The sequence below is a fragment of the Thunnus albacares genome, chromosome 8, assembly GCF_914725855.1.
Source record: "Thunnus albacares chromosome 8, fThuAlb1.1, whole genome shotgun sequence".
NCBI lineage: Eukaryota > Metazoa > Chordata > Actinopteri > Scombriformes > Scombridae > Thunnus > Thunnus albacares.
In genome coordinates this window covers 25,146,524-25,171,703 of record NC_058113.1, presented here as the reverse complement: position 1 = coordinate 25,171,703, position 25,180 = coordinate 25,146,524, and the positions used below count along the sequence as shown (strand labels likewise).

At 41.4% G+C, this 25,180-nt stretch overlaps 2 protein-coding genes and 2 long non-coding RNA genes across 6 annotated transcripts in view; 2 read left to right on the top strand and 2 right to left on the bottom strand.

Annotated features, from left to right (window-relative positions):
* LOC122987511 (protein argonaute-3) overlaps positions 1-1,240 on the bottom strand; it is a 42,387-nt gene extending 41,147 nt beyond the window's left edge. Inside the window, exon 1 of one of the 2 annotated variants that reach the window (XM_044359414.1) lies at positions 362-1,240. In XM_044359414.1, the coding sequence (XP_044215349.1) occupies positions 362-380 (19 nt within the window). In that variant the 5' untranslated portion in view covers positions 381-1,240. The remainder of the gene's footprint in view (positions 1-361) is intronic. The other variant, XM_044359415.1, reaches the window with a different exon arrangement.
* Positions 1,165-13,725, top strand: LOC122987513. Of its 2 annotated transcripts, none has more exons than XR_006404509.1 (3): positions 1,165-1,253; positions 5,205-5,282; positions 13,640-13,725. It is a non-coding gene; the product is annotated as an uncharacterized LOC122987513 (long non-coding RNA). The 2 variants fall into 2 exon arrangements; XR_006404508.1 differs by lacking the exon at positions 13,640-13,725 and adding an exon at positions 9,884-9,979.
* ago1 (argonaute RISC component 1) lies at positions 2,154-25,180 on the bottom strand. The gene is made up of 19 exons (XM_044359416.1): positions 24,666-25,180; positions 18,165-18,351; positions 15,233-15,353; positions 13,633-13,814; positions 12,898-13,034; positions 12,409-12,543; positions 12,047-12,134; positions 11,716-11,863; positions 11,422-11,541; positions 11,160-11,282; positions 10,832-10,965; positions 10,359-10,543; positions 9,979-10,138; positions 9,535-9,625; positions 6,034-6,228; positions 5,741-5,875; positions 5,548-5,649; positions 5,182-5,381; positions 2,154-4,906 (listed from the first exon to the last, which is right to left on the bottom strand). Exons 1-19 carry the CDS (start codon positions 24,688-24,690, stop codon positions 4,798-4,800), a joined length of 2,577 nt encoding a protein of 858 aa, XP_044215351.1. The 5' UTR covers positions 24,691-25,180; the 3' UTR covers positions 2,154-4,797.
* Positions 15,365-18,112, top strand: LOC122987516. Its single transcript, XR_006404511.1, has 2 exons — positions 15,365-15,777; positions 17,234-18,112. It is a non-coding gene; the product is annotated as an uncharacterized LOC122987516 (long non-coding RNA).

The window sequence follows — 25,180 nt, the reverse complement described above, 5'->3', positions numbered from 1 at the left end:
GATGAAATTACAGTGACTGAACTTACTTCTAACTCATCTGTACCCTCGGGGGGGAAATTACTTGATGTATACATTGATTACAACAGCCACATGTTTTACTTTTACTTTAAAGTTTAAGGGGAAAAGTTGAATTGACTCTCGCATGACGAAAAGTCTCGTTAAATGAAACCATTTCAACTGTGACTCATGTTTAGGCAAAATGACAGAGGCTAAAAAAACTCCCTGGCCACGGTTTAACACCCTCAAGCTTTACGGTGGCTGCGAAGCACAACTGAAACAACCCCCACCGTCTTCTACTGAAACATGTCATATAAAACAGTCCACAGCTTGGTGGGAAAAAAAACTCTACGTAATCATTTACCTGTAGTTCCGATTTCCATTCATGAGGTCCCTGCCCGGTTCACTTCCCGGATCACAGTTGTCAAATGTCTGGTACTCTTCCTCCGTTCAATCCGGTGCCTCCTTCGGCAGTGCAACGCCTCTGCGGCGCTGAGTGGCTGGGTGCCCCGGTCTATACTACTGTAGCTCCCCTCCCTGCAGGCTGTCAGAAGGGGCCCTTTAGGTACGGTCGTTTCGCCGGCCGGGGCCGGATCTTCGGCGTCCCCGTGTCCTCACGCCGCCGTTTATACACGGTCAACGTATCCAATCGGATTTCACTGCCACGGCGAAAGCTAACTTACTTACTGCTTGCTCAACGCGACGCTGAGGCAGTAAAAAACCTGCTAGTTAGCCCAAGTTAGCTCGCTAGCTAGGGTTAGAAAAGTGGCAGGAACGGACGAGAGGAGCTGTCAGGAGATCATCACAGCGGGGTCAATGAGTCCAAATAAATTCCTACCGATAGCTGAACATGAACAGAAACGACATAAATTCGTATCTACGGCAAAGCGAGCGAGCGTAGCTACAGTAATTAGCTAGCTGGCTAGCTCGGCAGTTGGATAGTTGGAATTCTGTCAGACGACGGTTACTTTTATCGCATTAAAAACAGCCGCTGACACGGCTCCGTTTCCCAAGCACCGTATCCCAACGATGTCGTCTTCTATAGTGTGTGTCACGGTGCGAGAATAAAGCTGTCAGCACCGGGTTGTATCCGCCGATAAGTATCAAGATTTTCAGTCTGGTTGACAGATCAACTCTGCAGGGCTTCGGCAAGCCAGCTAAATATGGTGAAGTTGCCTTTCTGACACCGACAGGAAGAGGTGGGCTCTGTGGCTCTGTCAGCAGACGTCAAGAACCAGCTCCGCCTTCATCCAAAGGTAACCCTACGTTTACAATACTATGAATAAATTAGTGGATAATATATCTTTTTGAAAAGCCTTTCATAAATCAGAATCTATGAATTAATAAGAGTTTTGAGCCACCTATCATCAGCTGTAGTAGATTCAAGTCTGTCTTAAAAACAATGGTCAGGTGCCCAAATGAACACTGAGGTTTTTCTTGCCATAATCATCCCTCCTCTTCATACTGGCCATTAGAAGATCCCCTCATAATGCATTTACAATATTAGTGATGGGGGCCAAAATCCACAAGCCTCCTTCTGTACAAAAATCTATTTAAAAGCTTATCAGAAGCTAATATGAAGCTTCAGCTGTCCATATGAGTCAAATCAAGTAGATATCTTTCAACATTAGTCTTTTTAGTGCCAAAGTCCCTCTTTTTGTTACTATTCTTCCACCGCAGCTCAATAGGGAAACACTGTCTGAAGAAACACAAAAAGGGAATTTGATGCTAAAAAGACTGTAAATGTGGTAGATACCCACATGATATGACTAACTCAGACTGCTGAAGCCTCATATAAGCTTCAAATAAACTTTTAAATACATTTTTGCACAAATAACTGCATGGACACTGGATTTTTGAAAGCACATATGAAGGGGATCTTTTAATAGCCAGTATGAACAAGAGGAACGATTACAGTGAGGAAAACCTCTTTCAGTGTTCATATGGACACTTGACTGTTGTTTAAAGACACACTTGAAAAATTGTGAACCTGTTCTTTAATGTAAAATGTGTAAACTTGCTGCAATCCATTCGTATTCTATTCTGACTTGGTGCTAGTTTCTGAGCATATAGATACAATCCATGGTATAGATTAAACTGATATCTAGTAAACCATACAGTATTTAAGATATAAGTAAGTGAAACAAAACCAGGAGTAATAAAAAACAATTTTATTTTCTTTAAAAAATAACCCTCCCCAACAGAGTTCCCATACTATCACATACAGAGCCAAAATAATATGCTTCCATGTCCTTTCATTCAAATCTATTGGGAAGTGCTATGACAAGGACTGTTCTTGATCAGTGGCTTCAATATTGCTTAGTCAGACAGTGAGGCTGTGTGGAGAGGAGTGGACTCTCCAGTGTCCACATGATGCATTTCCAGGGTGACTGCCATTTCGTCTCCCCACTTTGCAAGGTGCTTTGTGGCTTCAGTGAGTGAAGAACTGCATCTGGATTCAGTGGTGCTTGGAAATGCCCCCAGACTGATTTTTTTTTTTCTTTTTAGCACAGAATAGGGGGTAGAACACTTGCCCCAACTGTGAAAGGCCCGGCAATCGGTGAGCCAAAATACATAACAGGTTATTATATATTTATATATACAATTCACCTTGGACACAATGAAGGATCAGTAAAACAGTGTACAAAGGCATTTTGATTATGCAAGTTCATAACAATGATTTAAAAATGAAACTCATCTGATCTCTTATCTTTTGATCCCTTTCCGCTCAAAGGGGCTCTGACCATCAGACAAGATTTGAGGCGCTTAAAGGGCAACTGAGGTGGAATTTTGAGACCATTTCCACAGTGCCCTCTTGAGGATACACTCTGACACTAGTCACAATATTCATAATAATAATAATGACAAAGAAAAAAAGCAGTCTTAATAACCATTACACAATCGAGGCAAAACGACTGACAGGCAGTGGTGAGCGCGAGGCTCCTACCTCTAAGGAAACCAAAATAAGGTGGCTCAGAATATCCAGTCTTAAAAAATAATTACATGCATTTTTTTCATAAATCCAGAAAGTGACTAGATGTAAAGGCAGGGAATATTAAGTAGTAGTAAAAGTGGCCCACCCTGTCCATTGTAGCAATCCCCTATCTGTGCCGCCCATGCACACAGAGCACCAATGGGGATTGGCTAACACAAGCTAGGGGATTGGGGCAGGGGATGCTGAAGGTGTGCGATGTTAAAAGTGAGAGTAGACAGCAAGGGGAGAAGGAGAGGATGGAAAGGGTGATGAGTGGGTGGGTGTCCGTGTAGTTTAGCTTGGAAGGGAAATAAGGGGACAAGTGCATTTGAAGAAAATAAGTCTCTACATGCTAAGAAAGAGACTGAAAGGACTGTGATTTGTGTGCTTCTGCTATCCAGGCTATGAGTTGTAAATGCCTGCAGAGGGAAGAGCTTTGTGTAAAAATGGGACAGGTGCAGGATAGGTGTGTGTGTATAGGTACGCAAAGAAGTGCGCGGGTGGAGGTTTTTAGAGTTCACTGTGGCCTGATCTCCACCGATACATGTTGGAATGTGCAGAATGATCAGAGCAAGGTCAACTGCTGAATGCGAGTTCAGCTTTGCAGCACTTAAGTGATCACAGACATTGTATTTGCCTGCATTCAAATCTAGAGAGGAGTGATGACCTTGCCTATTGCCTTAGTTACCTCTTTGTTCTGAAAGCTATGCAAGTCTGGGTGTGAAAACTTCAAAGCAGTCTGTGTGTCAAGCCTCTGGACAGACCAGTCTCACCGTTTTGAAGTAAAATAAAAATCAATACATAATAAAAAGTGCCTCGTAAATCCTAAAAGAGCGATGCATACAGAAATAAAAAAAAATAATAAAATAATAAAAAAAATTATCCTCCTGTTCAAGTGCCCCTTTTCCATTGGTTGGCATCACTTTTGGCTGGTTAATAATGCTGGTTTAGGTGCATGGGGTGCAAGTATATTTGATACACTCTATGCAAATGGTCCCTCTATTGTTACGCTAAGCTTGCCTCTATAGGCTAATTCTCTAAGGGACTGGCCAACCAGCACAAAGAGTGCGGCAGGAATTCACTCATGTATCTACGATATGCTACACCTGCTCTTTCAGTCTCTGCTAATATAAAGACCAGAGGGCTAGCCTCTCATGTACTAACAAACTCTTATGTGCAGGACTGGTGGCACCTACATGCTAACGCTAAGTGCTAATGTACCATACCTCAGACTCCTCAAGGCTGTTTAAAAAATAACATTGTTCAAAAACATGAATGTAGTTCATGACAACGTTAAAATGACACATGTAAGTGTGCGTGCCTAGTACCACCCCTCTGGAGGATCCCCATACTAAGGGGCTTGGAACACTGGCATCCGGCATTCAGATGGGTAAAGAGGCAGCATCGTGGTGGCAGTTAAAAAAGTTTTTTTCTTTTTATCGCCTATTTTCCTCCCATCCGTATTGCATACTTGCATACATAGGAGTGTGAAGGTAGCGTACAATACAATTACATAATAATACCGACGTTTTAAAAATTCAACATAAAAAGAGCAATAGTCCTGGTAAAGTAAAAACAACAAAATGACAATAATAATAATATTCATAACCTTTTGAGTGCATGAGGCTGTAGAGTCTGCCTGTGTTTTACAGGTGAAGGGCCTTATGTTTCTTGGATTTGGGTGATTGACTGGCAGGTCTGTGGAGTATGCGTAGTGGGTAGTCATTGGGAATAAGGGATGGGGATGAGGTGGTGGTGGTGGGCCGTCTGCCCACTCAGGTAGAAATGAGGTGGGAGGGAACGATGGTGGTGATGGTTGGTGTAGCTCAGGCAAAGTACATGGTCCTCAGGGTGTCGTGGTGAATCTGAACAGCCTTGGCCAGCGCCTGGGGGTCCCGACCGTTACTCTGACCAGACACGTGACTGCCCTCTCCACTGCAAAGACAACGAGAGAAGATGCAGGACAAAGCTCAATGACCCGTCATGTGTGATTATGAGAATGATGAGAATTACAAAAAGTCACAAATAGCACAGTTTCTCAACTCAGTAAGAAAGCTACTGATTAAAGGAGGAGCATGATTGAGATGTGTCACTAGGGGGCGTATCCCTTAGGCGTCAAAATGAGTACTATGAAAGATCAATTTCACTGTTTCTATGTGCAGTGGGTCTTAAAAGAAATCCTGTTTTATATTATGCATAATATCACTAACCTGTCGTGTTCTTTGTCCACCAGATGGTAGCGGGCACGGAAGGCCACAAGACGAGCATAGTAGGCTGGCGCGGGGATGGAGACAGAGCGGGTACAACGCACGTAAGTGTGGCACAACTGGTAGGTTAGAATCTGCAACTCATCAGCCGTGAAACGATTGTCGTCCCACAGGACGTAGTAATGAGATGGCCGGCTGGTACCCTGCAGACAGAGAAGAGATGAAAGTGAAATTAAAAGAGTAAGCAAAAAAAATGGCTTAGCAGGAGACATACATGGGATCTGGGGTCAGAGGTATTCAGTTTATTACAATTCATTCAAGGATTTCAAAAACTTCAGTATTAAAACTTTTTCTTTCTGTCATTATTACCTGTATGCCTGCATGGCTGCACAGGTAGAAGTCAAACTCAAAGGGATGAGTGATGCTGGTGTCCACTGTAGTCCCTGCAGGAATATTCCCACTCTTCCCAATCTATCAAAAGAAAAACAAAAGATTGTAATTATTTAAAAACACACATAAAAACCAGCATGCAAGTATGAAAAGAGAAAAGTAGAGAGCTCACCCTTTCAGACTTGTCAGCACAGAAGAGACGTGTGTGGTGGCGTTTCTGCACCACAATGTAGGTAATGCCAGGCTGGTAGTCTTTCTCCAGCTTGATGCATGCATCTCTGATGGCCAGGAGTTCATAGTGGAGAATCTACGAAAAAGAGCACCATTTACAATCAGAGAAAAATGCTGAAACACCCTTTGCCGACATTGTGTCATTATACAAATTGGGCAATAAATAGGAAATCACACATTTTAGCACATTTTGGACAATCCATCAGAGTCTAAAAATCATCCAATCCCACATACCTGCGGCAACTGTCCCTCGGGAACTCCATCTCTGTAGAAAATGATCCTGGTGGGCTTGAAACGGGTCGACTTGTAGAACTGAATCAGCAGTTCACGCACCATGTAAGACAAATCTTCGATGATCTCCTGCCTGGGTCTCTGGACTCGCACTGTGGCACAGTATCTGCTGGGATGGGCATCCATACTACCTACCACCTGGAAGAGAGAGGGAAAGAGAGTTAGAGAGGGGGGCATAGCACTGTCAGGGTTAGTGATTAGATTCCCACTGGCAACACATATGCAAAAAAAGTGTGCGATTGGTTATTGTAAGGCACTTTAAGAAAAATATTTTGTCACTAATTTAAAAATATTTGTGGCCTGATTCTTCAAATTTGCATCAGATCATCTGTACTATTCCTCCTAAATTTCAATTTTGTATTATTCTTGAGTCACTGTACAAAAGATATATATATATATATATATATATAAAAGAATAAGAAATACAAAGACATCATACTTATTATTATTTGTTGTGTAATAACAGTCCTCACATGACAACAGCCTTCTTGTTCTTTCATACAGTGGTTATGAAGCATTTGTCCCAATGTGTTTTTGTACGTTAGCATCCCCTAGTGGCTGCTGGTGGGAAGTAAAGGCTCCACATCAACCTTTTATTTTTCTTCCCTCAGAATCATTGCACTGCACTACAAATCATATTTTTTCACCAGATTTCGTGATGATCAAGACATAGCCACTCCTCTCCCATCCTCTTTCTCTGTGTGTGTGACTCAATAGTTTGTCATAATTGCTAGGCAACAATGCAGCCAACCACAGCCGAGCTGAGGTCAAGGGCGAAACGAGGATTGACGTCATTTCCTTTTTGAACATGAGTCAGTGATGAGCCATTTGTTTCACCTTATCCCTCACTAATTCCTTTCTTAATACTTTTTTTTTTCTTTGTTCAGCCTCATTTATTGTGTATCCAAGTCTAAACAAAACGTCTAATTGATTGCAGACGTTTCTCATGAAATGGTCTTTCAAAGCAGAGTGATTCGGGTTATTTACCACTGTTTTAAAGCATCAAAAAAGAAACATGTTGGTGTGTTGAAATGTTCTAATCGGCTAAAAGACTTTAGTTCCACAGTCTTACGTCTTTATAAGTGTTATGAACGGCCTGAGAGTACACAGCACTTATTAAAGCTGAAACTAATAATACTTTTAATTATTCATTAAACTATTATTGTTTCACTTCATCAATTAACTGATTAGCCTATGAAAATGTCACAATTCTTTACAAATGTCCTTCCCAAGTTATCTGAGCCCAAGGTTTATGTAATATATGTAATCTATTTAACAGTTTAAAAACAAAAAAAAAAACACATAACTCCCCATTTTTATGAGGATTCAAGGTTTCGCAAAATGATAATAAATAATCACATATGAGCTGAATGTGAAAAGATTTGCTCTACAGTGTTCTGATTTGCTTATGCAGCTTTACTGCCTCAACCATACAGTTTATGGCTGTAAGATTAATCGCTGTGCACCGATGCCACTGTCACCAAGCAACCGCAATTGTGTGCGTTTATTTTTGTATGACATCTTGAGGTCATTTGCATCATTTACATGCCCTCGTTTCATTTGCCTATAAATGGAATGCCCCTGCCGACGTAGCATCTGGACAGTCATCAGAGAAGCCAGACTACACTATGGCAATTATTTATACTTCTGTAAATTACTTTAGTATTTTACTTTCACTTAACATAACGTGCATACTTTTAAATAAAGAAAAAGTTAAACTAAGTTTCTAAGGGCTTTGAAGACGGCAGCAGGATGACTTATGTTCTTGCATTGGAAAGCATCCGTTGTACTTAAAGACGACTTATCTACCAGATAAACTGTAGTTTCACTCCACATTTAGCCATGGTTGTGTCAAAGCTGCTCTATTTGGTGCTGCTGAGTCCATGACAAACAGAGACGGTGGACAGGATCTGGCTGACATTCATGCTGATTGATTCTGAATGCTGATTGGGTGAAATGTGTAAATACATTACTCTGACTTGTTTGTGTATCTATACCAAGTGACAACCACCAGACCTGAGTGAAGCCAGGGCCTTCAGATGAAGTTCCTCTTATAATAGACAACACTGTAAACGCTGATATCATTTTTTTTTTTTTTTTTTTTTTTTTTAAACCCTGTTTTTAGGTCAACAGAAAAATACTTCAACTTCTTTCTTAAACTAAAAAAAGTTAAGGTCTCAATCTCTGATTAATTTCTTCTAATGCATGTCTTTTTAGCATCGAGTCCTTCTAAAGCACAGCTAGAAATATGTTTTTAGGCATATTTGCAAAATTGTGTCCTTTGCAAATCTGGATTTTCTGGTTCCAGTAACTGACAAAGATGGTAACAAAGTGACTCTTTGTTACCATCTTGTGTGACTTCATGTTTTTATACAATCCATATTTTATACACAATAACAAACACAGATGATCACTGTAGTGTTATTATCAGGGAACCAATTAATCAACAAATCATTTTGTCAATAAAATATCTACAATAATAATAAGATTTAACAAGTGAGCTGGCTTTGTACGACACACAGTAGTTGCAGAGTCTCTTCTTTTTAATGAGACTGAGTTTAATGTGAGAGTGTTGTTTAATTAATCCTATGAGCCCTGAGCTATTTTATGTTTCTCACCATAAAATGCTGGCAGTAGGGATATCTTTCCATAATTATGAAGGGCAGATTGACTCTATGACTTAGTAATTTGAAAAAAATGTGCCTGGTGCCAAACAGAAATGTGTTTATGCATGTGCGCATTTGTGCATGAACCTACTTGCGCACAGGTGACCTGCACAGGTCCTTTGACCACAACTTTTGAATCATTGCAATGAAAAAAAAAAAAACATTTTGTGTTTATTTTTCATACAATGTGGGATGTAATGTCAGCCCTATATTGGAGACCGTGCAGTAATTTGCTGTAATTTCAAAAACGGATTACTCAACGCTTTGTCGTACAGATAAACGATGAGCATCATCAGAAAGGGTGAGTTCTGCTGTTTATTTTAATATGTGGTACATTGTGAAAACTTTGTGGCTTATTCAACCAAGAAGCAGGAGTGTGAAAAGGGGTAAAGAAATTAGTAAAGATATTACTTTGCAGAGGTTTGATCTGTCTTCATAGCATGATTACTTTGGTGTGTGATATGTGTTCCACATCCATGCAATGAAGAGTTCATGAGTAATTCACACAACATTAATGGGTGCAGAGATGGACGCAGAGCTATATACAGATTGTAACTATGATTAAATTTGATATAAATTCAAAATTATTTTTCCCACCAATACTTCGTTGCATAGACAAGCAACTGGCATTGTTGGAAAGCTCAAGTCGTGCCATTTCATTTGATATGTGCTCCACCTCACTGCGATGAATCCTTTGTGAGTAAATCAACCGAGAAGAAGGGATGTGAATTTGAATGCGAAGGCCTCTAAGGGTTAAGGTGTTATCTATGAGACTTACAGCAGTAATGGAGGGCTTCTTGCCATCTCCAGCAGGAGGGTGCGTGACGTCTGCTCCCAGGAAGATAACCGGCTGCTGAAACACTGCTGACCTACAAAAGCAAACGGAGGAGGAGATGCAAATTACACTTAATCATGAAGGCGGTGTGGGGTTGTTTTTGAGGAGTTATATGATCATTACAGGCTTGAAATGCTGAGATGGGTCAATATAGATCATCTAGCAGGACGCTGTAGGCTTCAAATACTTCAAGTTTAAGTGTAGGTTGTTGCATAAGGAGACCAAATACACTTTTAATATAGAAATCAAGTTAAGAAAACACATTATTTTGAAGTTGACATGTATGGAACAGTTGCATTCCCAGGTTAAGGCCTGTGGCAGTGGCCTGGTATGAATGGCTCACACAAGGTTACAACTAATTCAAAAGCAGCTCGAACAGAAGCTCACCGCTGATGAGGAACCAGGATGTTATTGATGCCTCCCAGCTTCACGTTGATCTTGAGGCAGAGGTTGGAGAGTGTCTGAGGTGACGTCTTCACCACATTCTTCACCTGGACACACTGCGTGGCCATGCCGAGGAGAGTGTCTCCCACACGCTTTACCTCCGCTGAAGGGGACAATTTGGAAAAAGGGACGTGAAGAACACCATGATCCTTAGGGACTGGTAATGATTCTTGATGATGACGCTTTGACAGGCGAGTATGTCTTTAGATGTTTTAGCAGTTTATAGACTATTTTAAAATCTTTTTTTCTCTCTGTACTTAATCATTCACATTCAAGACCCACTATGTTGTATATTTAAGAAAAAAAAAAACAACATCTCCTACCATAGACGGGAGTTTTCCCTGGCAGGATGACAATGATGAGCTGCAGTCCAGAGTAGGTGTTCTTCAGGTGTCTGAACATGGGCTCCACGCTGTCTGCTCCCTGGGCGTATTTACAGAAACATGGCTGGCCCTGAATTGGCATCCCAGCATCCTTGGAGATCTTACGCAGCTGGTCTGTGAAGTTCCTGAGAAGAAATCAGAACAGTTGGGAGAGAATTCAGCTAAGCAAGCTGAGGTTTTAATGCTTCACTGCTCGTTGTTTGTATTGAAGGTTCTACTGTCTTGTACAGTGTGTGTAATGTGTGTAAAGAAATCACTTCTTCGAGATGGTAAATGTGCATTTTTTTCCTGCTAAACATCAAAATAAAAACTGCATCTAATAACTTACCACTATCAAATGCAATACAGCCATAGAATATTTTGGGGAATATCATATAAGGTATTTCCCATTGCTACCACTCATTAGTACTTACTTGAGCACCTCCTCTCTGCATTGTTTCTGGGGGGCAAAGCAGGCAATAGCCCACACTTTGATCTCGATGCCATTATAAAACTGCTTCCCCCTCATGTCCCACACTCCCTGGTTGGGGGTAGCTATGGCACGGTTCTGTGGAAGAGAGGACCAAAGGAGAGAAGGTTTAAACCAAATTAGGTCAGATCCACAGCAAAATTATGTACTACCATATATGAAAAGATTCTGGGTTTTGGTTTTTTTTTAAGCCTTTATTTCCAGGCTCTCACTATCATAACTTTATTTAAATATAACTATTCATTTGAGTTGATAAATTAACTATGTATTACCCGTCCTCCGTACTGCAAGATAGGGGCTGGAAGCACCCTGCCCGTCACTTCAGCCATGTCATCTTTCACCTTGATCCCAAACTCCTGGATGTACGGGTCTAGGTTGAAGTTTGCATTCTTCATCTGGGGGAGAGTGAAAGAAATCCATCATATGTCATTGTCTCTGTGACTTACACTGTAAATCACTGAGTCATACTTTCTTATACAATATCGTTACGTCGGTTGATGTGTCCTCCGCCCACCAGTGATGTTTACAACTCACCAGCCTGCTGATCTCCTCTTGTCTGTCAGGTGCAGAGCGAGCTGTGGCTTTGATCATAGTGGAGGTCTGATTATCTGTCAGTTTCTTGATGCATCGTTGTCCTGCTACAATGTTACAAACCTGGAACGAGTAAATCCAAAGTCATTAGGTTGTAGACATTGGTTATTCATATACGACACATCCTGGATGTACCACAAAATAGTTTAAAGACAGCATACATGTTGTTGCAACCCTCACTAGTGGTTAAATCACAAACTGTTATCACGGTTAAATTATCCTTGAACCCTTCCTCACCTCCAGGGGCAGGTAAGTGTGCTTCTGCTCCTGTCCCACCTGTAGACAGGGAAGGTGGGGGTATTTTAGCTGCAGGTTGTACTTCTGCTTGAAGTACTGGGCCACTGTACATTCTACTGTCTGCCCACTTTCGAGCTGGAGGGGAAACCTGGTAGAAAAGAGAAGAAACATGATGTGTAATATGCAGCTAATTTGGAGACGTCCTTATAGATGTAGGCATTAACATGAACAATGGGTGTATTTGATTTAAGGTACAAAGCAGTCATGCATAGCTGGCTGCTTATTATACAGCAAATTAACATAATGTAATGCTCTCTACAGTTGTACTTACGTCTGGTGGCTGGCAGGACGTCGGGTGACATTGCATACGCGATATTTCCTCTTCATTTGGCCACAGTGGGTCACCTCCACCTTCAGGCCTGGTAATGCCAACAATAAGTGGGGTACACACGCATTAATACAGATGCAGAAAGACAGACAAAAAAAAAAAAAGAGGTTCCGGTGAAATAACAGAGCACCACAATCACAAAGTTAAAAGGGAAAGGTTGCTGATAACAAGTGGCTTTATCTTATCTTAATTATAGGCTCTACAGAGATTTCTAAATTACATTGGTTAGTTATAAAATGAGGAAGAGCTTTAGACAAGGTATTTTCTCGCTTTGAGCTCATCACGTTATTTGCTGAGTAACCCACCTTTAATCTCCTTGGTGAAGCGGACCCTTTGTGAGTCAGTGAGAGTCTTGGGCTGCTCATCAATGTTGCGAATGTCCAAAACCTCACACATGAACTCAATTACAGGCTGGGCTTTGTAGAAGGCCGTGGCAGACACTAGAGGGAGACAGAGAGCAGCATTAAATCTATTCAAGTCAGGGATGAGCAACTTCACAAAGGCGCATGGTTGTCAACAACTTAAATGAGCCTTGACATCAACATTTAAGGCATTAATCTGGAGAAAAAAATCATGTTACAGGGAGTCATAGAAAGGTGAGGAGCAGCCTATATTTATGATATGATAATTATAAAAAATAAATGAATGATTCAACTCCTCTTTGGTCCCAGAGTAGATTTTACTTTTAACATTTCTTTCTCCCTGTTTCTGCCCAGTCATGCAATTTCAGTAAAACACACTGACATCATTGAATGACTACATGCACTCTGGTAAGCTCGTCCTCAGTGACTCACCATCAATGTTAAGCATCATCTTCCACATGGCAGGGCGTACAGACTGGTGGAAGCCAAACCAGACTTCCCTCCCCCCACCCAGTGGATGGTAGTATCCTTCAGGTGGGGAGAAAAATGAGCGGCCCACTGGAGTGTACCTAATTGGAGGAAATGGGGAGATGAAATTAAAAATGATGAATGTGCAAAATGAGTTAACCGAATTCAAAGCATGACCTCAGTGTGAGTGTTCATGTCCAGTAAAGTTGTTGTCTCATATAGGAAGTTAGGGGAAAAAAACAACACACGGAACACCGAAACTAGAGTTTTAGGGAAGAAAAGCCTTCCTCTGAAACTGACAAAAACAGTCTTTCTCAAACATCTGTGACTTGACACTGTCGATTTTTGATCATTCTCAGGTCAAGTCTTTATCAAGTATGTATTCTGTATTCTGTATTCTGCTGCTCAGCATTGTTCAGTGGACACTTTCACACAGGTCTCAGCTAACAAGCATCTTTTGTTTAGTGACTCTGACCCCTGGAGCTATGATGATCTGATGCAAGTGAATAGAACAACCCAGTTAACCTTGCAAGGCTGCACGGTTATAATGTCAACAGAGAATGAGCTTGACAAAAACATGGCGTTGATGTTGACTGTTGCTTATCTACCTGAACTCCTTCAGAGGGGTAGTGGGTGAAGCAGTATGTGTATTCATGTATGTGTTTGTGCTGGTGTAAATAAGAGGGAAATTGTGCATACCTCATAGAGGCTAGGTGGCGCATGGCCACGTCCAGGGCTTGAACTGAGTCGAGGGGGACCTGCAGCCGGCCGCTGACCAGAGTCTCCTGGAGCAGGCGCCATGACACCTTGGCCAGCCAACGGATGGACACCTTGAAGATTCGGTCCTTACCCTCACCAGGGATTGTTACCTCAAAATCCACCTAAAGTGATAGAGGACAGAAAGGACAGAAACAGACAGGACAGGTAAAGAACAAGGCTACAGGAGGAGCACAGTAGCCAAGACCTTGAATAAGGATAAACTATTAATAAGAAATGCACACTATCAGGCTCTGTAAGTGCAGGATAAACCCCATTTCAGATGGATTTATTATTTAACAAATTATTTCACATTCATAAGCACAGTTTCCTGCTTACTACACATCACTTTACAACATTACAGCAACCCATAATGGGATTGCATGGTCTTGCTTTCTTGTGTTTTTGTTTATGCTGCTTTACAGGCTCCTAAATATGACCATATATCACAGTACATAGGTTTGTATATTTAAATCGATAAGGCTGGCAATATTCTAGGTTCTTCTTATTGTCAACAAATCTCATGAAAAGACCAAAACATACACTGCATTAGTCTGTCTCTTTGGACTTTTTGACTCACTCTTCCTGTCTGTGACTCTCAGTCTGAAGCCCAAGTGTTGCTACTGCAAATGTAAATTTTTTTAAAATGAGTCACTTAAAAAGGTTAGAGAAGTTGGCTTGTGACTGGAAGTTATTCGCCAGTTCGATCCCCAGACCAGCATGATGACCTGGGTGGGGAAGTGAAAAAGCAGCACTTGCCCCTTACTTCTTATTACCAATACTGAGGCGCACACCACTTAACCCAAACTGCTCCAGTGGAGCTACTCAGAGGTCAGCGGATCAGACTGTGGTTTCACAGAGTGGTTTAGGGTTAGAAAAGAGGGAATATTGTTCTAAGTGAAGCTTCTGTGGTTAAAGGCTTAAAAAAAACCTTTAATTTAAAAAAAAAAAGAGCCAAATAATTTCCTGAAACAGCTGTACACTGTAGTTTTTCTCTTACTTTGCAGAAACAGGAGTAAATAGAACATTTGTTGGGGATTATTTAGTCACAGATTTGGTGCACTTTTTTGAGTATTTACAGCGGGACAGCATATGTGATACCGACCCAAAATAAACAGCACCCTTGTTTTGTTGTAATGAAGGAAGATGTCATCCCATGCAACAGTGTGGCTCATTGTTTTCAATCATTTTTAACAATGAAGACTTGTTGCATAAAGGAATAAGTTATATCAAGCTTTGGCTACACAGATAGTACTTACATGTAGAATCAGTTAATTGTATGTTTTGGTCTTTTCATATGATTTACATAGTTGATTATAGATAATTGTCAGGAAATTATAGGATATAGAGCACTTTGTACTCAAATACTCAGCTACACCTTAAAAGTCAAGATTTCCAACCAGAGAGTGAGTGTTGTGTAAAACAGTAGGTGTTTGTGGTGTTGTCTTTAAATCTGGGGTAGACATACATGCTTTACAGGGGATTAAAAACACTGAGTAGTGCAAATTATTCTGTGTAACACAAAACCACTGCAAACATCTACCTTCTCACTCCCAATAGGAAGCGCTAGCACCGTGTAGATGTTCTTCTTGCCGTCATACACCGGTTTCCTGTCGCCAAAGAGCTGGGGCTTGAAGTGCTGCACCATGTATTCCACCACCTCCCTGTAGAAAGCGACAAACACAATGTGGCATTATTATGCACCGCCAATTACACCGAGTTGGGAGACAGAAAAGGAGCAGCTCCGCCAATTAAACCCGTCGCCTGATCAGGATGATCTATTGTGATCGGGAGGGGGCAGTTCTCAAGATGATGGAATATTGATCACACAGGATGCAGCTGCTGGATGCAATATCTCATGGTCACGGGGGGAGAGGCAAGGACAAAAAGAGTGAGGGTGAGGGCGGGGGGCCACCTTTCAATGCATGGTGCCTTGGCCTTCATATAAGTGTGGGGGATGAGGTGCCGCTCTGAAAAGGAAAGGTCAAAGGGCTCGACCTTTGGATGCCTTCTTGGACTCTTTGTCTAAAATCCTTAAACCAAAGGAGACTGAAGCTCAAAGACCTCCGCTGCATGTTAGAGAAGACGGTAATAACACTTCTATTTTTTAGGGATTCTCGTTTTATCTTTCCTGAGCCCACAATGATGTTTAATTACAATTAAGAGATTACTGACTTGCTTCAATTGTTTGTTTCTATTCACATGCTTGTTCATTAGAAAGGGAACAAAGCTCAAGGATTCTCTGAACAATTTTGTCTTTCTGCTGAAAACTTGAACGATTTGAATGAAGTGCTGTTTGTTTAATCAAAAACAGAATGTTATATGAGGACACTATTATTGGTTCACAGCTGTGTTAATAAACAATAAAACAAGTTATCCCTTTTAGGTTTTGAGAAAAGTAATTAATCTGTCTTGAGGAAACATGCAAGAACAGATTCAAACATACATCAACAAAAATAACTACCTCATATTTGTTTAATAACATCTGGCTTCAAATAGCCAGATGATGTTTTTGGCTTGAGAAAACATAGAATAATTATTATTATTTGAATGCACTTTTGCTACTCTTCTAAAGTGGCAGTAATAGAGGTTTTCTAGGTTTCAGATTCTCTCTCTTTCACACCCTTCTTTCTCCAGCTTAAATGATTTTTGATGTTTATCCAATGGCCCGAGGCTACTGGTAAGCTAAATCAGGACAGTAAACCTGAGAGCTCAGTGACTGGGCTGGTGCCAAAAAACTGACAAAAACCATGTTAGCCTATATACACGCATTAAATCCCTGCTTCTAGCCTTCCCGACATCTGACTCCACACAAAAGACATCTGTGGTACATGATAGCCAATCATATCTTGTTGACAGCCACCTCACAGTCACAAGCATGACACTACAATTTCAGTGTGGAACCAAAAGCGGAGAAAGCTATGAGCAAAAAAGGATAAAATGACATTCATGCCTTCTTAAGAAGATGGATTCTACTGGATCAAACACGAAGAAACGTATTGTGTGCTGTGTTGCAATTTACCCTCAAAGGCAGAATTGACCGTCTTTTTCAAGGAACTGGCTCTCTGGAGAGCCATGATGAAAAAAAAAAAAAAAAAAAAAATCAGCAAGGCAGACAGACAACAACCACATTTCCCTCCTGAATTTTATTGTTTATGTTTATGTGCTGTTTCTAGCTCAGATTTAAGTAATAAATGTGACAAATCAAGAACATGGCAGCTCTTTTATTGTTTTTAATTTGTTACAGCTGAAAAACATTTGGATGGGGTCAGTAAAAAAACTGTCTAGAGACTAAAAGTTTCATGAAACAAATTTAATATTGAATCTTCTGATCCTCCATGCTAGCCTGTATAGTTATTGAGTGAACCAAAGGAAGATCATAAATAGAACCGTAAATAGAATAACTTTATAAGTACCTGTTTTGCTTTTTTTTGTTAAATACAAGCATTGAACTTAATGTTCCATCCTAATATTGCCAATTTCTGTTGCTGAATCATATCACAAAGTTGACTTAAAGTATATTTATTATATCCAATACCCTTAGAATCCTCCCTCCTGCATTTGAAGGCAAACTGTTCAACCATCTGATACGAGGACTTCTTCGAGCGCACTCTTCAGCATGAACATCAGTCAAGGTGAAAGGGTCAGTTAAGTATGATTCACTTTCGACTCCACCATCTGTCCAGGCCGGTCACTCGGACACTGCTGCAGCAGGGGGAGAAGGCCTCCTACTGCTTAAGATGATCTGTAACTCATGTAGGCTAGCGTTTTAATTTTTGCCATCTGATGCATAGATTCATAGACTTTTCTCACATTGTTTTATGCTCTTCAAGGCCTGGTTTTTGGAATCAAACCTGGTTTGATTTTGACATAAGGTTTCCCTTCAATATAAAGCAGAGCATACAATGTAATATGAAGCCTGGAAAATAGGTTTCACTGGATGGAAATGTCTAAAACTGGTCACACTGTTCAAGTTTTTGGACCTTGATTTATCATTATATATTTAATGCAGCTCTCCAATTCAAACATACAAAACATAACACATGTTAAAGTTTGTAAAAAATCTGCTTAAGAGTTGAAGACCTCTGCTTTAACTGCATCAGTTTTTTGTCAATAAACACATGGAAACCAAGCTGTTTAAATTGATAAATTGCTGTTACAGAGAATTACATATAAATACATTTAAATCTCAGTTGCATTGTTCATGTTGAAAGTGGCTGTTGCTGCAGACTGATAACAGTGATTACAAGCGGCTGTTGGGCTATCATTATCCAACTTCAAACTGCAGACATTTCAGCTGCTTGTTAACTGCTTAAAATGCATGTCTTGCTAGTTAACAACCACTTATGACACATGATCTTCCAGATCAATGTGGGACATCACATACAAGAAGTACAAGGAACATTGTGACAATATGATCAGATGAAGGATGAAAATAAGTGATGTGGCAGGTTTAACCAGTCTTCTTATGTTACCTGTTGACTCGTCGGGGGCACTTGTCAGGCTTAATGTCCACCTCGTAGTGGTAGACGTCCATCTTTGGGATCTCCACCTCAAAATAGTTGGCCAGCAGCTTGATGGGCTTGCCCACGGTACCCATGCCTGGCCGGCGCGGGGCATGGAACACCTGCTGCAGGGGTGGGGGGAAGACCCCCATGGGCACTGGACAAACAGGGAATGGGGAGCCATTGACAAGGACAGGTGACAGGGGCAAAGAGGTTTAAGGATAGAGGGTAGGAATGAAGGGAGTGGATGTGCATGAAGCAACGGGGAGGACAGAAAAAGAACAAGTTAAAGCAGAGGAAGGGCAGGCCATGAGAGATAAAGAACGGTTGAACGAGGAGTGAGAAGTGCCAAAGGAAGTGGTTGAGGACAGGGCAAAAAGGGCGAGAAATGTGGGTATAAGCAGGGAAGGAAGCGTAGGCAGCGACCGAGAGGACGTGATAGGTGGACAGAATGAGTGGCACAACAGGAAGGCAGGAAAAGGGAGAGGAGAGATAGGAAAAAAGAGAAACAATAAGAGGGAAGCAGTTAAGCAGCAAATTGTGGATTGGAGGCCAGTGAAGGGGAGAGAGGTATGTTATAGAAGGGATAAAATAAGGGGCCATAGAAGAGGATATGGACAAGGAATAAAAAAGAGGAGCACCAAAAACCAGATTAGGTGAAACGAGGATGAACAAGGGGGAGAAGGGGGAGAAGAGAACAAGAAGAGAAGGGACATATTAAAATTATGCTTCTTTACATAGCAAAGTGTGACTTTTGATGGTATTCAACTCCTACAGTTGTGTAATGCTTCTGATCATATCCCTGCTTTGATCAGACAAAACAATCAACTGAAGATGGGACAGTAGGCTCTGGAAACATATGATGGCGTATTTCACAGTCTTTTAAACATTTATAGACCGAGTGATTAATCGGCAATTAAGAAAATAATCAACAGGCTTATGCCAAGCACACACTACATGACTTTCAAAGTTGTCAGGTCACTGTACTGTTCACACTACACAACTTTCTGTCTTTTAATCGGGAATGTTGAAGTCGTCGTGGTTTGCACACTACGTGAATAATCGGCAACAAGGGGTCACACATTACAAGATCTTACACGAGGAGGAATCCCATACAAGCCTGTCTGGTCTCCAAAATACGTTTTGTCAAGAAAACACACGGAAGAAGTGACACGAGAAATGATGCGATACCATGCGTGAGACAGCATTTTTTTTTCTTCCAAAAATGGATGTCTGCAAGAATCCAGCAATCATCGAAAAGGCAATGGTACTCCTGCCAAAGTTCAACTAAATTTTCCTCCATTTCTTGGGTCCAAGCAGACCGCAGAACTTTTCTTGTAGCCATGTATGGAGCTAATTTCCTGCCAAAACTTAACAAAACGTGTTTTACAAATGCCCTAACAAACACAGAGTAGTTTGTAAATACATAACATCATTAACAAACTAATGCATTTTGTTTTGCAAATACAAAACGTACCTATCGAACAAATTCACAATATGCTTCAGAAACAAATGCAGCATGTCTTACAAGTACAAAAAAATATATCATACAAAGACAAAAAAAAAAATCACATGATTTTTGGCACAGTCTTGTCCAGAGTAATTCAGGTGGCACTATGAGTCAATTTAAAGGTGAAGTGTGTAAGATTTAGTGGAACGTAGCGGAACAGACGTGGCAGAAATGGAATATATTATTTATATGTATGTTTTAATTAGTGTATAATCACCTGAAAATGATAATCGTGTTTTCGTTACCTTAGAATGAGCCCTTTACATTGACATAGGGAATGGGTCACTTTCCATGGAGCCCGCCATGTTGCACCATCACATTTTTACAGTAGCCCAGAACAGACAAACCAAACACTGGGTCTAGAGAGGGCCTTTTAGCGCTTTTCTTGAGTTTCTCAGCCATCGTAGTTTCTCCTACACGCTTGGAAGGGGAGGGTGAGGGGAGGGCTATTCAGTTGGTTGCAATCTGCAACCTCACAGCTAGATGCCACTAAACCCTACACACTGCACCTTTAAGTGTGCCAGGAGGTTGGGTTGGGCAGATTGAACAGCCACTGCCAGCTGTCGCTGCCCACAATGTTAAAATAACAACGACATAGAGGGAATATACAAGCAGAGCAAGTTGAGCCATTAAAATAATAATTAAATAAAAAATAAGGAACTGAGCAAGGGGCTAGAATAGATTATATTCAGACATAAGTAGAATTTCCAGGCATGAGCGCTTTTGACCTTTTTTATATATTTGTTTGATAGAGAAAATTCATTTTTCGTGCATTCCACGTTGGTGGTAATTTGGCAAAGCAACATATATGTATATAGTACTTTGTTATGGATGATGATATTATTAGGAATTGGAAATCTTAGGAATTTTGTTCTTATAGCCAATATTTCAGTTTTTCCATAGTTTTTGAGATTAAGTGTCCTCTTTGTTAATCCAGGGTACATTGCATTTACCAAATATTGCCTAAGAAATTATTGCACCTTTTTTACGTAAAAAAATCCACATAGTCTATATTTTGTAATTTAGACATTGGAGTTTTATCTAGATTGTCTTTAATTAACTGAATGAGTACTGTTGGAATGTTTTGTGTCACCTTAATCTAGCTTTTAAAAGCAATTCAAGTTATATTTATTATTAAACTCATCCAATTTCAAGTATATTACCAGTTCCATGCATTAGATGCACAATTGACCATATCTGTTTCTTCCATATCTTCCAGTCTTCCATAAATATAGATTTTATTTTACTTAATATGACTCTATTATTCCAAAGTGGGACATTGTGAGGGCTGAAAATATGTTGATAAATTGTTTTCCAGTGTGACAGGACTATACCTCCCAATTTATTGAACACAAGTGAAGGCAATGAAAACCACACCTCATTACCATTCCTAAGAAAGGACTGAAGCCATGTAATTTTTAATACTCCATGAAGTGGCTGTTCAATCTGCTCTAAGAATTACTCAGGACATTCGTGAGAAAATCCTAAGCATAATCACGGCAGAAAGACTGTGCCAAAAGTCACGTTTCTTTTTTTTGTAGGATATATTTTTTGTACTTGTAAGACATGCTGCATTTGTTTCTGAAGCATGATGTATGTATTTGTTTAGTAGAAATGTTTTGTATTTGCAAAACAAAATGCATTAGTTTGTTAATGGTGTTTTGAATTTGAAAACCATACTGTGTTTGTTAGTTAATCGTAGGGCATTTGTAAAACATGTTTTGTTTGTTTAAGTTTTGGCAGGAGATTAGCTCCATAGACGTGCTTGTCGATGTTGTCTTGTTGTTACAACTCCTCCCCCAGACTTACCCTCACCCTGGGCCTTTCACTCTCACTGGCTGTAGCTTGTCGCTGCCCTCATTGCCAGTCACAACACTTTTCACAGTTCAGGATTTGGACTCCCTGACAGGTCCAGATATTTAGCCTGCTTGATATCTTTTGGGCATCTGCGATACATCAGCGATCGAGCGCCGATTTCCCAGCGCCGTGCAAATGCCAATTTGCCTCTGATCTGGGGCTTTTGTCAGCAATCTCCAAAAACTCTTGGCAAGTGGAAAATCAGGGCTACAATCATGTTGTATGTGAACTCGGCATAACTGATAATCAAAATAATCATTAGTTGCAGCCCTTGACATATTTTGCTCTTTAAAGTAAGTCTAATTTCTGAAACTTATCTGTATCCAACACTTCATGAGTGTTTTTTAAGTTAAATTTGGCATCGGCTTGTATAATCTAGGTCTAAAGAGGTAATATATCACTGCCAGAAAACTTTCATATGAAAACACAAGTAGCAGCTTCAATCTCACTGATAAGTCCCTATTATGATCCATACCAGCATTACGTCTTAAAAACAAGTCTGAGCCAGTCTTGATGTCAATACAGAAGGGTTCCTAGACTGGGTGCTAAATGTGAGGCTAGCTGTGACTCCTGCCTGAGAGGGGCCCAGTGCTTTAACCTCTGGGTCCCCAGAGAACAGCCCTCCTCCACCACAACAAAGACCCCAGCTGCCCTGCTCCTCCATCTCACACTCAGACAGAGGGAGTGCCCTTGCTACGGCGAACACACACTCATGCACACAAACACAGGGGGCCCCCCTCTACATTCCCAGCCTCACCATGGAGACACCACGGCAACACAGCATTGTCATGGATATCAGGGGGACCTGTATGTGTGTGGGGCTGTTGTAGGAGATGGGAGGAGGAGGCAGGGTGCCACTGTGGTCATGCTGAAGAGACCTTGGCCTTTTTGGTACTGCAGTGAGCATGTTCCCACATTGGGCCAGGGCGCCTGTGTATCCAAAACTGGAAAAGCCCTGCTTTAAATAGCTGCTATGGAAATCCCTGGGTCAAACATACTTCTGAAAATGCCAAAATGACAGGAGGAGTAAAATTAGCCATAAAACACAGAAAGATGCTCTGTTTAGCAGAGTATGTAGAATCACACTTCGCTACAACACATCTGACAAATACGATAAACACAGACACCAGGCATGTGATGAGCACACATACACTGTGTGCAAAACAGCATGTATGTGTGTGAATATGTGGGTGTGTAGAGTGTGTTGTGGTCGTTGCAAACTCACACACAATAACACACACTTCGCCCTCGTGCCAGTGAAGGCAGATGGTGAGAAGGGGAGCCAGGGCTCTCACATATCCCAAGACAATAGCAGTCTTTCCCGGGCGGTAAGACATAAAGAGCGTTGGTGCTGCATCACAACATGAAGACACTCACTTATTACTGTCTTTACAATGACGTAACAAGAAATAAGCCCAAACCACGTGGGAATAACTATTTTACCTGGGGGAAACATGTTTGTTTGTAGTGCACTTCAGTCATTAATGGCCAAATCTGTGTTTTGGGATCATTTGGTCAGCTTTGCAGTGCAACACATTTTCAAATGACTAGTACTTCACACAGGTTGTTTTTTTTTTTTAGTTAGCTTCATTTTTCGACAGTAATAGCTCAGTAGTATCTCCAGTGTAGGTAATGGTAAAAGATGAGAACAACTGAGCTTAAATTTAAGAACAAAGTGAAGAAAAAAAAACCCCAGAAAAAAATAAAAGTGAAATGACCCTTTCAAATCTCAAAATATGAAATAGTGGATGTTTACTAGAAGACCCCGTCCCTCGTCAGGACATCACAAGAGTCCAAGCACATGAATGAGTAGGAACAGGCCAATTATGCACCAATTGTTTTGGCCAAACTAGTTGGCTCTCTGAACAATTGGCTGTTGACCATGAGCTAAACATGGCAGTCAGTTCAATCTTGGAAAATAGCACATTGAATCATTACACTTCAAACACAAAAACAGACTTTGAGATGAGGGGCCCCGGGGACCCTTCCCCCATCCTAAAAAATAAAAACAAGCCTTTTCAACTTAAGTCACGGTTGTAGTATCTAGAATGACGATGTAATTTCAAATTCAGGCCTTCTTGTGCAAATAAAGACAGTCTGGACATATCCAAAGAGCATTCAGATAGTTAACAGGATCTGTGAGCTCAAAACTATCTCTGTATAAAAAAAAAAAAAAAAAGCCAGCATTCAAACTCTGAGCCTGCCCTCCACCAGTTCAAGGCTGTATTATAAAAGGCAGAGCTCAAGATTTTCCACAACAATAAATGGACTTCGGACCTGGGCATAAAGTTGATAAAGTCAGTGCTTTAATTGGTTGCCTCCACACCTCAGTATCATCAATGAAAACTGCAAAACACACATGATCACTGCTGATACTGATAAGCACTAGTTGTAAATCTCTAACTGAAGCATGCAGAGAAAAATCCCCCCCACACACACACACAAATGCAACGCACTGCACGTTTTTCAGTCTTCCCAAATCTAAAACCAGCGTCTGACAACTCCAACAGCAGACGAGCAGGCATCACAATTGAGGAATATTTTTGGTTTCACATAAATAAATAATTCATCTTTCTCTGCAGATGTTCGGCCTGTGCATGTGTGTGCATGTAAGTCATTGGTGTTTAACACTGTCTAGACTACCTGAGGGCTGTGAGCAAAGACTACCTGAGGGCTGTGAGCAACCAGAAGCTGTCAGTGAAAAGGGAGGCTGGTGTGAGGGGTGCAGCCAGATGCTGCTGGGCTGCTGCTTGAAGGCGGGCTTCACCTCGTCCCTCCTCACCGAGATTCCCACGACCTCCCTGCCCCCGCGCATGGCTGGGGATATTGTCAGCGCTTGTCTGTGGCTATAAATCTGGATAAATAATAACGTTTTATACTAAGTGTTGTGCATGCATACTGTAAGGGAGCCCCTCCATCTCCCTACTCTCTCTTCTCTAAACGTTGCAACAGACGGAGTTGTCACCAAGCCTCCTCGTACATCCCCCCTGACGCCGAGGCCAGGCTACGATGCCCCGCTTTTTCAATTGCAGCCTATAGCTGCAGCCATACCTCAAGGATCCGGATTGATAGCATGATGGCTACTAAAGTAAAAATAAACCTACCAGCACCAGACGGTCCCGGCTCCATCCCATTCACTTAGCCGCGCGGGTACAAGCTAGCTAGTCCAGGGTGCTGTGGCCAAACCGCCGGCCCCTTCAGGCTGGAAGCGTCTCAGACTTCCAGCCCCCTCCTCTCGGCGTGTAGTCTTCTCCTTTCTCGGTTGTACCCCCGCCCCCTGCCCCTTACCAGAACCCCCCAGACCCGCAGAGGAGTTTAGGCTAACGGCGATAGCTGCCAGTTGCTTGTCTGCCCGTTGACCCTGGAGCCAGTAGCGGCAGAGCGGAGGAGCGATACCGTCTTCTTTATACCCAGCCTTCCTTCTCTGGGCAGGGCTGGTCCCCCCCGGCGCCGTGATTTAGCCGATTGTCCGCGGTGTTGAGTGATTTCTTCTCGGTCTGTTGTGCTCCTGCTCACCGTTCAAGCAGGATTCTCCAGCGGAACAAAAAAGGCCAGCCCCTCACCCTCACCCCCCAAAAATCTGAAACTTCTTCTTTGCCATTAAAAAAAGTGCAAGGGA